This window comes from Panulirus ornatus, chromosome 58 (assembly GCF_036320965.1).
Source record: "Panulirus ornatus isolate Po-2019 chromosome 58, ASM3632096v1, whole genome shotgun sequence".
In the NCBI taxonomy this organism is placed as follows: domain Eukaryota; kingdom Metazoa; phylum Arthropoda; class Malacostraca; order Decapoda; family Palinuridae; genus Panulirus; species Panulirus ornatus.
The window spans coordinates 17,998,823-18,014,773 of record NC_092281.1 but is presented as its reverse complement, the minus strand read 5'-3'; the positions used below and the strand labels follow the sequence as shown (position 1 = coordinate 18,014,773).

The window sequence follows — 15,951 nt, the reverse complement described above, 5'->3', positions numbered from 1 at the left end:
TTTCTTCATCGGTTTTCTGGCATGTTGTGGAAGGTGACTAAAAGGGGTGGAGTTGTGGGCTGGAAACCCTCCAGAAGAAGTCAGGCGAGGAGTGTTCATCCTCCTCGAAGGCTCAGAATGAGGTGTCTGAATGGGTGTGGATGTAACCAAGATGAGAAGAAAGAAGATATAGGTAATATGTTTGAGGAAAGAAACCTGGATGTTCAGGCTTTGAGTGAAACGAAGCTCAAGGGTAAAGGGGAAGAATGGTTTGGAAACATCGTAGGAGTAAAGTCAGTTTGGTGAGAGGATAAGAGCTAAGGAAGGAGTAGCAATACTCCTAAAAGAGGAGTTTTGGGAGTCTGTCACAAAGTGTAATGAAATAAATTCTAGAGTGATGTTGGTAAAACGGAAAGTGGATGGCAAGACATAGGTGATATTGAAAAAACTTTGCTGGTATCTTGACAGCAGCTCTTGATTTTTTATTAGATTGATGTCACTGTGGAGATTGCTGACTCAAATAATGATTCAGCTGTAGGCAAAGAGAGAGGTAAGTGATGTGTAATAGCGTGGAACTTCAGTCCCTTTTCATTAGACTGAGTGGGTTAAGGATGTGTGTAAAAAGAAGTGAGAGGCTGTTTGCCTCTGATTCATCTCATGTGAAAAAATAGGAAATGAGTTAATGGTGGTGAAATCTGAGCGATATACAGTAGATTTCAATGCTTACCATTAATAGTCTTATTAGAATTTGGCTTCGGTCTTGGGGAATATATTTGTAAACCCCTTCTCCCAGAAGTAACACTTGCTCTATGTGACATAGTAAAAAATTAACTCATTGTGTTGTGAAAAGATGGTAGGTGTCAGGTTTTTGGCTGTATTTTCTTCAAAAATGAAAATTTTCTTTTTTTTCAATTTGTTATATAAATCTTTCATCAGAAAGGAATTTCTTGTTAATAATCCAGACACTTAGAAATGGTTTCATGAATGAATTCAACAAAGAGCGATGGATAAAGTGTGCAGATTACACTTTTATCAGAGGATGTATATATGATACACAGATTTGCGTTTATGTTGCTGTAGAGTGTGATGTAGTTTGATTATTACTCCATTGGTTTTCATTATTATGCAAGTTAGATGCATTTGACAACCATGATTTTTTTTACTATTCTGTGATTTAGGTAATTTGTAAATTGATGACAATCAGTGTTTCATTGTTTTGTTTTCTGTTGTGTGACCAAACTATTTTTGTTTTGCCTGGTTAACTGGTTATTAAATAATCATAGTTTGGGGATACTCACTGCCAGTGCATGACCTTGTGTAGAGCAGCCCCTGGATGGCTTTTTCCACAGGTGCTTGAAGAAGAGGAGATGAGACAACAGATAAATGCATCTGCTGCTAATATGTCTATGAGAGCCAGAGGCCGGCAAGCTGCAGCATTGGAAAACAGTATGAGTCAGGTATGTTAAATTCACTATCAACTCTTAATGTTATGTGCATTCGTAGTGTTATGTCATTACTATGTCAGATATTTGAATACTCGTGTACTGCTCTAGAGTATATTTGTTTTATAATTTTGTGCAAAAAGAAAAGAAATGCAATCCCAAGTAAACTTCGGTCACTTGTGTTCTTATTTTCTTAAGCCTAAGATCACAGAAATAAACTTGAGTCATTTGTGCTTCTATTTTCCTAAGCCTAAGATTGCAGAAGTAAGCTCAGGTCACTTGTGTATTTATATTCAATCCTGAAATTGCAGATGAGTTAGACTAGTTATGCTTTTCATCAGTAGATGGCATCACAAGCATTGAATACAATTCTTATTAGATTACAGCATTTGTAGTCTGTCCTTGGTCTGTTTCTATATTGTGCCATCCCACAGATTGGTGATTACCTTGTCCCAGAAGCTATTTACAACTTTATTTTCTTTTACAGTCAGCTTCGATGAGCACGAACAGCCTACATCAGGAAGCACTGTCATCGACAAGTAGTGATAGATTCATTGAGGCTTATGTATCAGCTGTTGACTCTGCATCACACTTTTGGCTACAAGTGAGGTTTAATTTGCAATATTGTTCCTTTGAAGTTAGCAGATTTTGATGCTTGACTTGAAAATGAGATAATTTTTGATAAAGATCACAATCTTTCTTTAGTTAAGTACTTCCTGTGCATCTGTTTCAAATGATAATGAATACTGAATTTGAATGATACTGAATACTGAATTTACAACACATCCGTATTTCCATTGGTTTGTTTATGACCTTGGATTTTTTTTTATATGGTTCGTAGTTACATATGTGCAGAAAGCACGTTAAAAATTGTTAGGACAGTTTGCATTTTTATTTCTTGATACTTGAAGATCACACACAAATGGTCACATTATGTTTTTGTGGGCTTTATTTTGCCAACTTTGCATTGAAGAAACCCCATATAAGCATCTTAGAATTTACATCAATAATGAATACATTAGTGGAAGTCTTTGGGCTGTTCTTATTTTGTTTGGAGGTTAAGCCTTAAAGAGCAGGTATAGTCCAGAAATTATATCTCATTGTAAAAAAACTCCTCTCAGAAATAACAGATTATCATTCAAATGTAACAGAAATGCACAGAAAGTTACATTATTATCTCTGTGATGGCTGTTTCAGTGCTAACTTAGCACCCAGAAGGGATGTGAATGATGTGTTTAACAACTGATAAGAGAGGCAGAAGTGGAGATGATATTTCTTTCTGTTCAGTGTGTATTCTGATTGTTCTCTTATTTCGTTCACAGGCACAGTGTTAGTGGTAAATAACATGAGTATATGTAGAGATGTCAAACCTTTCACACAGTCATTGAGCATGAGGGGAGATTAGCTGGCAAGTGTGGGGAGGAAATTGAAGGATTCTTTTTTTCCCTCTATAGTGAACATTCAACACTGACTTCATACAGTTATGGCATTGATAGTGAATAAAATGAACGTGTAGTAATGTTACACCTTTCATTCCTGAAGTAAGCAAGAGCACATTCAGCAGTTGGCACTTGTAGGATGTGTAATCTAGGGAAATTATGAAAGGAGGTGGAGACATCCAAAGTGAACTTGCCATTAAAGATGAAATTACTGAGCAATTGCACTTAATTTCCTTTTCTTCTAATCCCTGGGGATTGGGGGGCTTAGGGAGCAGGTTGTGAATAAAGTGTTAGAATGTTGAAAAAAATTAAAACCTTCCTTATCCTCCCTTTACATGCTAGCCACTCAGTCTCCTCATTTATTTGTTGTGTGAAAGATATAATATTTCTGTTTATATGTTCATGGTATTCATCATCGTTAATGTTCCCTAGCCTTACGCGCTAGCCTTGCCTTTTGGCAAAATGTTATGGGCAGTAGATAGAAGTAGTAGAAAGGAACATCAGACAGGAGCATTAAGTAGAAGCATTAGGTACAAGTAGTATATAGGAGCATTAACTGGGAGCACTTGGTAGAAGTAGTAAGTGGGAACACTAGGCAGGAACTTTAGGTAGAAGTAGTTGGTAGGAACTTTAAGGTTGGAACTTCTGAAAACACTGTGCCAAGGGTTAGGCACTAAAGGTTAACAAGCGGCACTGGAGTTCAACTTTTATAGAGACTTTTGGCATGGCCATCCTCTTGAGGGAGTTCCCAAAGGGAATGGGCATCAGAGATATACATAGGTAGATAAATAGATAGGTAGACAGATTAGTCTTCTCTTGTGTGAAATAAGAGTATGTATGAAATAAGACTGCATATGAAGTAAGAGTAGAGTTTTTAGTGTTAAGAAACAAATTATTCAATATCCTCCCTGCCTTTGCTAGCCAATCTCCCTCATACAGAATTTTTGGTGCAAAAGGTGTAATATATCAAAATATATCCATGTAATTTGATTGTGTATCAAGTAAGAGTATGATGATAAAACAATCTCAACAGAAAGAAAAGTAATTTTCATGTTTAACTCTCTCTCAGTAGTAGCTGTCAAATGTGTCAGTCACACCCTTTTGGAACACTTGCTGAGTACTAGATGTTAAGCCATAACAGCAGAGCCTTCACCTCCATGGAGTGAATTAGCAAAATTAATCTTATTTTAACATTGAATTTATAAAGTGCGAAGAAATGAATGTTTGACAATCTGCAGTACTTGGACAATCTTCTGGAAAAACGTCTGGAAAGATTCACCAATTTAGAGACATACCAGACATGCATCAGCATGAAAGAAAGGAAAAAGGCTTTAATTGGAATGAGATTATCTCTAAGGTACAATAAGAAGTTGTAGACTATCTGAATAGGTGCACGTTTCTATACAAAGGAAAAGAAACCTGCTGAAGAAAGTAGAAGAAATTAACCATAGACTCAAAATAGGAAAAGTAAACAAAAGAACCATTAGGAGAGTAGAAAAACAAAAATATGCTTCTGTTCAAGTGCAGAGTTCATTCCAAGATTTTGGTGTGAACACCATCTAAGAGGCAGAAGATAATGAGGTTTTGATCACCTTAGCAAGAGTGAGGTTAAAGATAGGTACAGATGGAGCATTGAAGTGTAGAATACTTCTGAAAAGAGTGGATTTGGAGAGAATGAATGAAATGACATTTGAATTATTTCAAAAGGATGTATAGGAAATCATAGATGATTTCTTTTTTTATGAAATACTCTTTGGAGATATGTGAAAAGTTTCAGGTTCGAAAGGAGGTAGTTGATGGGCATTCCTCTGAAGGAGGCTGTGGATGTGCTGCCCTGCTTTATAGCAGAAGGCTAATGATATATATAGAGATATGTGCATATTGTGTAAAAGTCATGAATGTCACTTTAGATATATTGTGTGAAAGCTATGAATTTCTTTTGTTTTGAAAAAGATTGCAGTGAGCAGAATGTTCCCCTAACTGTTTGTTTAAAGAACTTAATCCTGTCAAGCAGCATTAGAAATACAGTAGTAGTATTCAAACCTTCGCTAAAAAGGTTTGTTTATTGGTATGGCTGTTTATGAAGCCGTCTGCAGCGCTATTATTCCTTGAATGAAGAGAATTGTATATTTTTTAGGGATGGCATACTTTTAGAATTGTAAATATGTAAATTTTATTTTGGAACAGGTTGTGGGACCACGTTCTGTTCAGCTTGATAGATTGGTGACAGAAATGACAGAGTATTATGACAGTGAGGAAAATAGAGAACTACATGAACTAGAGAAGGTAAGGATTCCTCTTATAGACTGTTGTTGACAACGATAGGTTTATCTTTTATTTGTTTGTCCATCCATTTATCAGTCAACAACTGTCATGCAAATATGGAAGCTCAGTTAATTTTTCATATTTGTTATGCATATTTAGGTCGAAGTTGATAGGTAGAAGTTGGTTGGGAGATATAAGACCACTACTACCTGCCTGGGTATCATGAAGGTTAATGATGGCTGTGTAGTGAGCCAGTAATTCATTGGTTGTCAAGTTGCACTCCTTTGTTCCAGAAAGCTGTCATTTCTTGCTGCCTAACTGACATGTGGACTGCTGACAGTCTGTCCCCAAACATACAGTCTCTTCAGGTCATACATAATGCTTGACAATTTTTAACTGAAACAGCTCAGTCTTTGAAACTCACGATTTTCCTGTGGTGAATGCTATGCACTAGCTTGCCTTTTGGCCGAATGGTAGGAGCACTAGATAGTAGTTGTAGGCTGGAACATTAGGCAGGAGCATTAGGCTGAAGTATTAGTTTGGAACATTCGGTAGACTTATTAGGTGGTAGTAGTCAGTAGAAACTTAAGGTAGGAGCCCCTGGAAACATTGTTGTGCTAGAGTTGCTCTCTGTCAGCGGCCTGTTGAGGATGAGGCATGAAGGCTAAGAAGCAGCTTTAAAGTTCATCAGTTATGGAGACTCTTTGACCATGGCCATCCCCTGGAGGGAATGGGTGTGAGTAATAGATGGATAGATAGTTATTCATGAAATACCAGAGGGCCATTGTGTACATTATTGAATTTTTTTGCCAGGAGGCATCTATTTGTCATTATGGCCATGAGAAATAACAGTTTTGGGCCCATACCCAGAATATAGGAATGGCTGCAACTCTGCCACTTTAACTTATAAAACTTTATGTATCATACTTGTATGGTCCAAACTCCTACCAGAATGAGATGAAATCATTGCATCAGTGTTTGTATGGTGGATTTATGCTTCATGGTTATTGATATGTACCAAACTGTATTTCAATCAACATGAGTTTTTAAAAGATCATCAGTATTCATAGGAAGCATTAAACATTACTGCTGGATGAACATTGACCCTGAAACCAGTGGGCAAGGACCAGAAATTCCATGAATGTAATGATATGGTAGAATGTAATGATATGGTAGATTACATCCAAAAGTAACAGACAGAACACAGAAAGTTATATTACTTCCTTTGTTTGGCCATGTTCATTGACCAGGAAGCTCCAGAAGGAGTGTAAATGATGTGTTTGACCTTCCAATACAGTAGGAATATGTTGAAATGATATTTATTTTTTTGTGCTGATTGTGTTTTCCAGCTGTACTCTAACTTCAAATACAGGTACAGCATTAATGGTGAATAATTTCACTAGCAATTAGCAATTCAACTTCTTCATCCATTTTTATATTTCACTAGCAATTAGCAATATGACTTTGTCATCCCACCACTTAGTACCTTTTCTCATATGCCTGCCTACTACATACCACACACTTCTACTTATGTATGCATTGTTTCCCAAAGTACATTCCACTTTCAGTATTTCATTTACTGTCTGCTTATACCAATCTTTGCTCAGTCTCTTGATATTTATGGCTTTTAAGGTAAATTTTATAAAAAGAGGAAAAGGATTGTGCTGCCCATAGAGAGTTGCTCATGTGTTTTCTGTTTACAGGTTAATATAGACAGCATTGTGGCAGCCAAATTCCCACATGACAACTCGTGGTATAGAGGAAAAGTTTGCAGTTATGAACACAATGAGACAGATCCCTCACAGAGTCTTATTACAGTTTACTACGTTGACTTTGGGGACACAGAGACTATCAAGATGGATTGTGTGTGTGAATTAAGAACAGACTTCTTGAAGCTCAACTTTCAAGCCATTGAGTGCTTCCTTGCAAATATTGAGCCTAAGTGAGTCACTTGAGAACTTTTATGCCTTCATATGTTAGACTAGATTTGGGAGAAGGTTGGTCATAATGAAAAGAAGCCTGATTTATCATTTCATAACCCTGAAATGTAAGTTACTATAGTGTACATGCATAAAGTATATTTTTATTTTCATTATTATTTTTTATGTTACTTCAGGACTGCTAAATATATTTGGTGATAGGATGACAGGTGTTGGATGTTTTGGTTGGGTCGTTAGGCAAAGTGAAAGTCAAGGAGAGTGGTTTGGTGAAGAGAGGTAGGTAGTGAAAGCCTAACTTAATATGAAATGTGGCAAGGTGGCTGAAATGGATGGTATATCAGTTAAATTCATAAAGAAAGAGGGTGATTGTGTTGTTGATTGGACAGTTAGGATTTCAGTACAAGTATGGATCATGATGAAGTGGCTTGGAATTGGCAGAATGCATGTATAATGCCATTGTATCAAGGCAAGGGGAATACTAGTGAGTTTTCAAACTACAAGGGTATAAGTTTGTTGAGTGTACCTTGTAAGTTGTTTGGGAGGGTAGTGATTGAGAGGGTGAAGGCATTTACAGAGCATCAGATTGTGGAGGAGAGTGTGGTTGAAGATGTGTGGATCAGGTGTTTGCCTTAAAAGATGTGTGTGAGAAACATGGAGATGCCTTGTGGAAGGTCTTAAGAATGTATGATGAGGGAGAGAAGCAGTTAGAAGTTTTTATCGAGTGTAAGGTATTTGTATGAATAGGGAGAGAGGAGAGTGACTTGTTTCATGTGAAGCTTAGTCTGTGGTAGAGGTGTGTGACATCATCATGGTTCTTCAGTATGCTTATGGATGGGGTGCTGAGGGAGATAAAAACGAGTCTTAAGGAGAGGGGAAAGTATGCAGTCTGTGGAGGATGAGAAGGCCTGGGAAGCAAGTCAGTTGCTGATTGCAGATAATACAGCGCTGGTGGCAGATTTGAGCAAAAAACTGCAAAAGTTGGTGACTGAGTTTGGAAGAGTGTGTGAAAGGAGGAAGTTGAGAGTATGTGTTAATAAAAGCAAGGCTGTTAGGTTTAGGAAGGTTGAGAAACAGATAAGTTGGGGTGCGAATTTGAATGGAGAAAACTTGGAGGAAGTTAAGTGTTTTAGATACCTGGGAGTGAACATGGCAGCAAATAGAATCATGGAAGCAGAGTTGAGTCATAGGGTGGATGAGGGGGCAAAGGTTTTAGGTGTGCTAAAGAATGGGTATTTTTGAAAGTGTAGTAGTCCCAACAATATTATATGGATGTAAGGCATGGGCTATGGATAAGGTTGTGTTTAGAAGGGTGGATGTGTTGGAAATGAAATGTTTGAGGACAGTTTATGGTATGAGTTGGTTTGATTGATTAAGTAATGAAGGGGTAAGAGGGGTGTAGTGATAAAAAGTGTGGTTGAAAAAGCTGAAGAGAGTGTGCTGAAGTGGTTTGGACAAACAGAGAGAATGAGTGAGGAAAGGTTGACAAAGAGGATACTTTTATTGGAAGTGGAGGGAACAAGGAGAACAGCAAGACCAAATTGAGGATGGAAGGACGGACTGAAAATGTTTTTGAAAGATTGGGGCATAAACATGCTGAAGGATGAAAAGTGTGCATGGGTTAGACTGAATTGAAATGTTGTAGTACACAGGGTCAATATACTGTCAGTGGAATGAACTAGGGCTTGTGAAGCATCCAGAGTAATCCATGGTGAGGTCTGTGAGGCGTGGTTATGGATAGAGAGTTATGGTTTTGATGCATTACTCATGACAGCTAGAAAATAGGTGTGAGCAGATGTGGCCTTTCTTTGTCTGATCCTGACACTAATGTGGAAGTGGCATTTAAATGAAAAGATAAACTAGGACCCCTTCTGTTTGAAGGATTCCTGCTGCATCAAGTGTGTGTTGTCATCAGTAGCAGGGAATTGCCAGACTCCTTTGGAGTGAGAAGTTTTGATGAGATTGTATTTCTATGATACAACCTCACTGAAGTTGACTTTTAGTTGTGGCATAACCACAGTTTGGTGTTCCTGGTAATGCTTATGGTATACTGTCATGAAAATTATGTAAACAACCTATCCATTTTTGGCAATAGAACATGTTTATACCTATGCTCAGATGATGAACATGATTGTGAACCATGCTTTATTGAAAAATTGGCCTATAGTTCAGTGCATTCTTCTCCCTCTCACTGTCTCCTCCAAAAAGAAATCTCTTTCGTACCTCTTTAATGCTGATCCTTAAAAAATTTTTTGAATTTCTCTAGTGGCTTTTCAAGTGGCACACCTCTCCACATGTACATACAGCATATGGAAGGATTTCATTAGATCCATGAACCTTGTATGACTAAGGTACTTCAGTATCCAGTTTTTGCCTTTTTTAACAGTTCTTATTCTTTCCAGAATTTCACTTCCGTTCTATGTCATTAAAGTGTCCTTTGCTATGATTGCACATGGGAAATCAGCATGCAGCTCCTCATTTTCTCTTGTTTCTTGAAACTTTCCCTCAGAATTCATGTATGTTCACAGAAGAGCTATGTTAATTGTTGATAGAATATGGTATTTTTAGACCTATTGTTGTTATGAGAACCACCTTCGGTCCAGAGTTTTATTTCAGCTGCATTATAGGTCAGTTGATATGGCTATTTTTGAAAGATGGAAGGTAGAATGGTAAGCTTATACAGCAGTTGATTATCAGGCTAGTATTGCATTTTTCTAGACAGTTTTGAAGTTAGGTATCTGAATATTCCTAGAAATAATGTCTTTAATGAATTGATGGACTTTGTGTTGCTTTAGGAAAACCACATGGTGAAGGTATAGGGACATTCATTACTTGGACAAATGTGTAAATCATGAAGATTGCAAAGTCATAGAGATAAGGAAGTACCTACCTACAAATACCTTTGACAATATTTTTTCCTGAGGCTGTGTTCACTGTTTATCTTTCTTTCTTCTGCTGTGATATTATTGTCTACTGAAACCCTCTATGAATAATTGTAAATTTAGGGTTGGTCTGATTTTTTTTTAGCCAGTCATCCAGTTCAATTTCAAAGGCTCTGATCTGTGATCCAGTCAGGTTTTTTTTTATCATACTTCATCAAACATTAAGGGAAGTATGATCAAAGTAATGCTTTTGATTATATGCTTTATAAAATCTAGCCTTTGTATCCCTAACATCATCTTTTAAGAGAGACTTAGGTTAGCTCAGTTCAAAGTAGCACATGATTATATTTTTCAGGAGTGTGAAAGGGGATGAAGCAGCTGATGTGTTTGAGGAATTAACATATGCAGCACAATGGAAGGTAGTGATGGTAAAAGTTGTGGGCTATCAGCAAGCAGAAGAGAAAACTATTCCATGTGTTTTAATCATTGACACAAATGGTCCCTCTGTAAGTATTTTTGGAAATATAGTTGCTTACTTTTTATAGACACTTAAGCTATTAGGAACTCCCATGCAAAATGTAAAAATTTTATACTACCGTATTTGGTCCAGGAATACTCAACAAACTTATGCCTCTGTAGTTTGAACACTCGCCTTTATCTCCTTTGCCTTTGTACAGGGGCATCATACATGCAGTCTGTCAATCCTCAAGCACTTCACCATGATTCATTACAAACCAATCAACAACACAGTCACCCCCTTTCTTAATAAGTTCAACTATAATACTATCAAACCCTGCATCGTTGCTGGATTTCCTCTTCCATAAGGCTTTCAGTACCTCTTAGTCTTCACAAACCACTATCCTTGACTCTTTCACTTTGCAAACCAACCTGACCAAAACACCCTACATCTGCCACTCTGTCATCAAACACATTCAGCAAACCTTCAAAATACTCACTCCATCTCCTCCTCACTATATCACTGCCTGTTATCACTTCGCCCCCTGCCCCTTTCACCAATGTTCCCATCCACGCACATATACATACATATACATATCAACACATACATATATACATACATATACACAGACGTATGCATTTATATGTATGTACATATTCATACTTGTTTGCCTTTGTCCATTTCTGGCATCACCCTGCCCCACAGGAAACAGCATCGCTACCCCCGTGCATCAGCATGATAGCGCCTAGAAAACAGACAGAAAAAGCCACATTCGTTCATACTCAGTCTCTAGCTGTCATGTGTAATGCACCAAAACCACATCTCAGTATCCACATCCAGGTCCCACAGACCTTTCCATGGTTTACCCCAGGTGTTTCACATGCCCTGGTTCAGTACATTGATAGCACATTGAACCTGCTATACCACATTGTTCCAATTCAGGGCATGCTGGTGAGTTTTCAAAATAATATTCTACATGCTGTTTGCTTAATATGTTTAGAACTGTATTAGATAAAAAGATTTAGAAGCCATTATCATCATGTCATAATTTAAAGCTAAATTATAGTTTATCTTTTTTTATTTTCAGGACATTGATGTTGCTGAAGAATTAGTGAAGAGGGGTTTGGCTGAGTTTAGTAATGCAGTGTCTTGTTTAGCATCCTCATCAAGCAAGTCTTAGATAAGTTTTTCGTTTTGTAAATAGACTGTATGGAAAATTAGTTTGGTAGTTTCAGGTATTAGAGAGGGGGAGGACATAGAATGCAGTATAATGAAAAAAAATCGGATCAGTTTAAACTGATTGATCATACTGTATTATATGACACAGATGTCAAGAAAATATGATTTTGATACAGTCAGAGTCTTGTGACCGTCTGAGAAGAGCACTTGCTGCAAAGTGGTTAGATTCCATATAACTTCCACAAAACATGGTGTCATGGTTTGCCACAGCCTGAAATCATGCTCCTTACAACTGCATGGCTTTTTTTTTCATTTTAGGAAACATTAGTTGCATTGTTTTTTCTTAAGGAAATCCAGATTTGTAGCCTTTTTAGCATCTCGAGTCAGTTTGGCAGCTACTAATTTTCTTGTTTAGAGTCAGCTGATCCTCCTGTTTTTAGACTTTCCTATTGTATAAGAATTGGTTAGTTTTTAGGTTGTCCCCAAACAAAGGATGTTGAGTTCTTTTTCAATGTATTATTTTGAACACAGTTCCTTTCTGTGAATGCTGACAATTCAGGAGTGGATCTGAATCTTCTGGTGTAGGAGTTGCTTAGGATTATGTCCCTTATGATTTGGAAGATTCTAAAGCTGTTTTTTCATTTTCTTCCAGAAAAGCTAGGTTTATCTGCATTCAAGATAAGATGTCTTTATTGTCAAATTGTATACATGATACAAAATGAAATTCTGAACTGGACATAGTGACATGAATAATACTAGTCCAGCTTACTTTGTATTATCTCTTGACTTTCTTCACTCCTAGCTTTTCACATTGAGGGAGAAGAGTTTTTCCTCTCTTACAGTAAATTTGTCTTTTAAGACTCTTTTTCCGGTAGTTCTAGAGAAGTTCCTGTTTGTTGTAGTAGAAACAAATCTTAACTGCTTTTTTGGAAGCTGATTAGAGTGAATAGCTTTTCTTTTAGCATATGTTTTATTTTAGGTGTATGTTCTTTGGTTATCTTCCTAGTTGGGCTTAATGGGATTTGTTCTCAATCTATGTTCTTTTCATTGATAGCTTATGATTTTCGTTATATCTTTACCCATTCAGTGTGCATTTCTCATTTTTGTAACAATTTTCGTTATGCAGTGGGAAGAGCAAAGAGAGAACATCTTAGACAGTTTTGTGTGCCATACACACACTGCTACCATGCAGTGGTTTGGTTGTTTGCCCTCACTTTAGACTGGAAACAATAGTTTGTTTTTCTTGTGTTGCTGCAGCAGAGGATGAAAAAAAAGGTTTCATTGATTTTTAAATTACCTTTAGTAGAAGGTGGCACTTCTGCTGAAGGTGGAGTCTGCATATATCTTAAAGGGTGTAAGGTGGGAAACTTCACAGGACTCTCTCCCCCCCCCCCCCCCCCCCATTTCTCTCTCTCTCTCTCTCTCTCTCTCTCTCTCTTCTGTGACAAAAAACATACTTGCTTTAAGGGAAATAAGATTAACATATATATATAAGGGAGTACCATATTGATGTAGATGAGAATGAAAATAGATTTTGAGAGATTGGTGATTGTCTTTGCTTATGCTTTTGGTAGCAAGAGGAGTAAGGGAGAGAGGGAAGTCTTTTAGGAAGAACAGAGTGAGTGCATCAGTAATTTTGATGCAGGGGATTGAGCATTAGTGGTGGATTTGAATACAAAAGTATGTGAAATGGTAGTTGAGTATAATTATAGGGCATGGGTTACGCAGAGTAAATGAAAATGATGAACAGCTTTTTAAGTTGTGTTCTGAAAAAGTATTGGTGATTGGGAATACCTGGTTTAACCAATCTATGTGCAGTCCCTGCTTCCTGATGCCCCATTACCTAGTGTTTAATGTATATGGAGCTTGTGAGAAAATCTTAAATAATGTAGACAGAAAAAAAATAGAAAAAGTTACAAAATTTTGTTAGGAATCGTGAACAGTAGTGGGTGTTAGTAATAATTTGCTGGCAAATGGCTGTGCCAGCAAGACCTTTATAGAATTATGTCCATTATTCATAAAGAAATAGATGAAAAAAATGTACTAAAACAAAAATGAAATGTATTAAAAAAAAAAGGATGAAAATAGCACCTCAATTTATGGCACTAGCATGTGATCACTTTAAAAAGATTGTTTCTGGCACTTCAGTGCATCCCAGCTGCTGACAGTCTGACTCACATGTGTTATGGTGGGCATACAACCTGGAATGTTTACATCGTATATTGTGTTGTAACACTTTGTGAAAAAAGTATCCAGTGAGTCTTGTTCTTCTGGGAAGAAGAGAAGCAGGAAGAGCATCAGATACAGATTTAAGATTAGACATATTATGGCTTTTGAATCAGATCGACATGTTGACATGGTCAGAACTTCTTCCTACTGTTCGAGATCCAGAACAACTTCAAGTATTATTTTAACACTGTATGGTATTTGAAGCAAGTAGTATGAATGTCAACACACTAAGTCATTTGTGTATCTGAGGCAAGTGAACTTTTTCTAGCAATGTTGGAAGAATGCTAGTGACATCAGTGAATGTGATGGAATCAGATATCACTTGAAATTCAAATGAAGACAGAAAGCAATAAATTATCATTTTAGGTCCAGATCAACCCTTGTTGATCTTCATAGGAGGTTCAGAGTAATGAGGGGGTAATAAATCTTTTGAAATTAGAAAATTACCCTTTTTTAGATTTTTTTTTATCTAAAGATAACATATCAAGGCTGTTTAATAATCATCCCATTTTAAGATATTGTCTCATTGTATTTTATTTATAGCCTTTTATTATTTTTATTTTTATTTATTTTTAGTTGAGGTTTCATGTTTGAGCTGGGGAAAGGGCATGCACAATGGGAAGGGACTTGGAACAGTGTCTTTAGGTGGTAAAGGACACTAGTTTACCTCATTTAGAGGTTTACATTTCAAAGGGACAATCCACCACATAGTTTCCTCCACAAGTGTCATTTTTTTTTTGCTGTTACAGGTGTTTCCGGTCGATAGATCGTGTTGACAGATACGCCTCATAACCATATCTTGGTGGATGAGGTGAAAACAAGATCCTCATGATCTCAGTTTCCATGCCTTAGCCAATATATTGTGATATACTGATGGCACCACTTCAAAGGGGTCTTTCTAGGGTCAGCCTTTGCAATACCTAGCAATATCTCATTTATTTATTCATATCTGTTATGCTTATTCCCCCTGGGAACTCCCATCAAGGGGGTGAGACAGCCTAAGAGTCTCCACTTATCTTACCTCTAATGGTTAATCTTTTGGAAACATTTTTTCCAAAGGTTTCATTGGTAATGGGTTCTCAAAACCAGTTTGGGAAGTTCTTGATTTTTTAAGTGGGATTATTTTGTAACTTAGTGTCACCTGTGGGGGAGATGGAGACAGACCCTGAAGCCAAAATATCCCAAGTCGAGCTAGTGTACAAATGACACAATAGTAGAATGTTTCAGAGGGCATCTACTTATAGGAAATCTCAATGAATCCTTATGGAGTGGTTCCTCCTATGAAATCTCATCAAGCTTTGGCGTTCAGAACTTGTAAGCCATGATGTAACAGATGTACTGAATAGATATTGCAGAAGTGAAGAGACCTTGATCAGTTTCATATTTGGAGTTAGGAGCATATACCCCCAAAGTCTTGAGTTACCTTGTTCTGACTAGTGTACTAGTGATGCACTGAGGGAATTAATTAGGAAGTTGCCATCTCAGAAGAACTTAAAATTGTTTTTCATTGATTGATTCTTTCAGAAAATTCAAGGTGCCTTCAGTACATAAAAGCCATGATGTTGTCACTGTATTGATTAGCCCTTATTTCAGGTAAGATCTGTTTCCCAATTCCCACATTTGAAGACAGACTTTGTGTCCTAAGGTCCCATATCCTGGCTAGTGTTCTGATGACTTACAAAGGGTACAGAGTTGGAGGGGGTCTACCCAGAAGTGTTCCTTGCTTTATTTACTGGATTTATTTTTTTTCAGAAACAAAAATGAATTATTTGGTAGAGATAAAATCTCAAAACGTGTTTTAGCTGCTGGTTACATATTGATTATCAGCTAAGTTCTCAAATTCCTAAGTCTTTGGTGAAAAAGGAAAGGAGAAACACCAAAGTTCATATGGCCAGGCTGGTTTACATCTGATAATGACACTAATTGGACTTCAGCTGGGAGTCTGTCCCCAGATTTCATAAAGGTTTCCTTCATGGAACCTGAATAAGGTTTGGTGGCCTTCATTGCACGGAACCCTTCTTGAGGTTGATGTACTTATTGGATCATGCTTAAGGTAAGATCACATTGTACCTGTGTCTTTGAGAGGGGATATGAGCATAGATGCACCATGGTCTTCATTAATGAACCAATGATGAACTGAGG

The 15,951-nt window shown here is 37.2% G+C and overlaps 1 protein-coding gene across 2 annotated transcripts in view; it reads left to right on the top strand.

Moving 5' to 3' along the window:
* The window catches only part of LOC139766593 (tudor and KH domain-containing protein homolog), a 43,037-nt gene extending 28,867 nt beyond the window's left edge, over positions 1–14,170 (top strand). Inside the window, exons 6-11 of one of the 2 annotated variants that reach the window (XM_071695447.1) lie at positions 1,329–1,436; positions 1,909–2,025; positions 5,048–5,146; positions 6,829–7,067; positions 10,300–10,450; positions 11,489–14,170. In XM_071695447.1, the coding sequence (XP_071551548.1) occupies positions 1,329–1,436; positions 1,909–2,025; positions 5,048–5,146; positions 6,829–7,067; positions 10,300–10,450; positions 11,489–11,581 (807 nt within the window). In that variant the 3' untranslated portion in view covers positions 11,582–14,170. The remainder of the gene's footprint in view (positions 1–1,328; positions 1,437–1,908; positions 2,026–5,047; positions 5,147–6,828; positions 7,068–10,299; positions 10,451–11,488) is intronic. The other variant, XM_071695448.1, reaches the window with a different exon arrangement.
* The last annotated feature ends 1,781 nt before the right edge of the window (positions 14,171–15,951 follow it).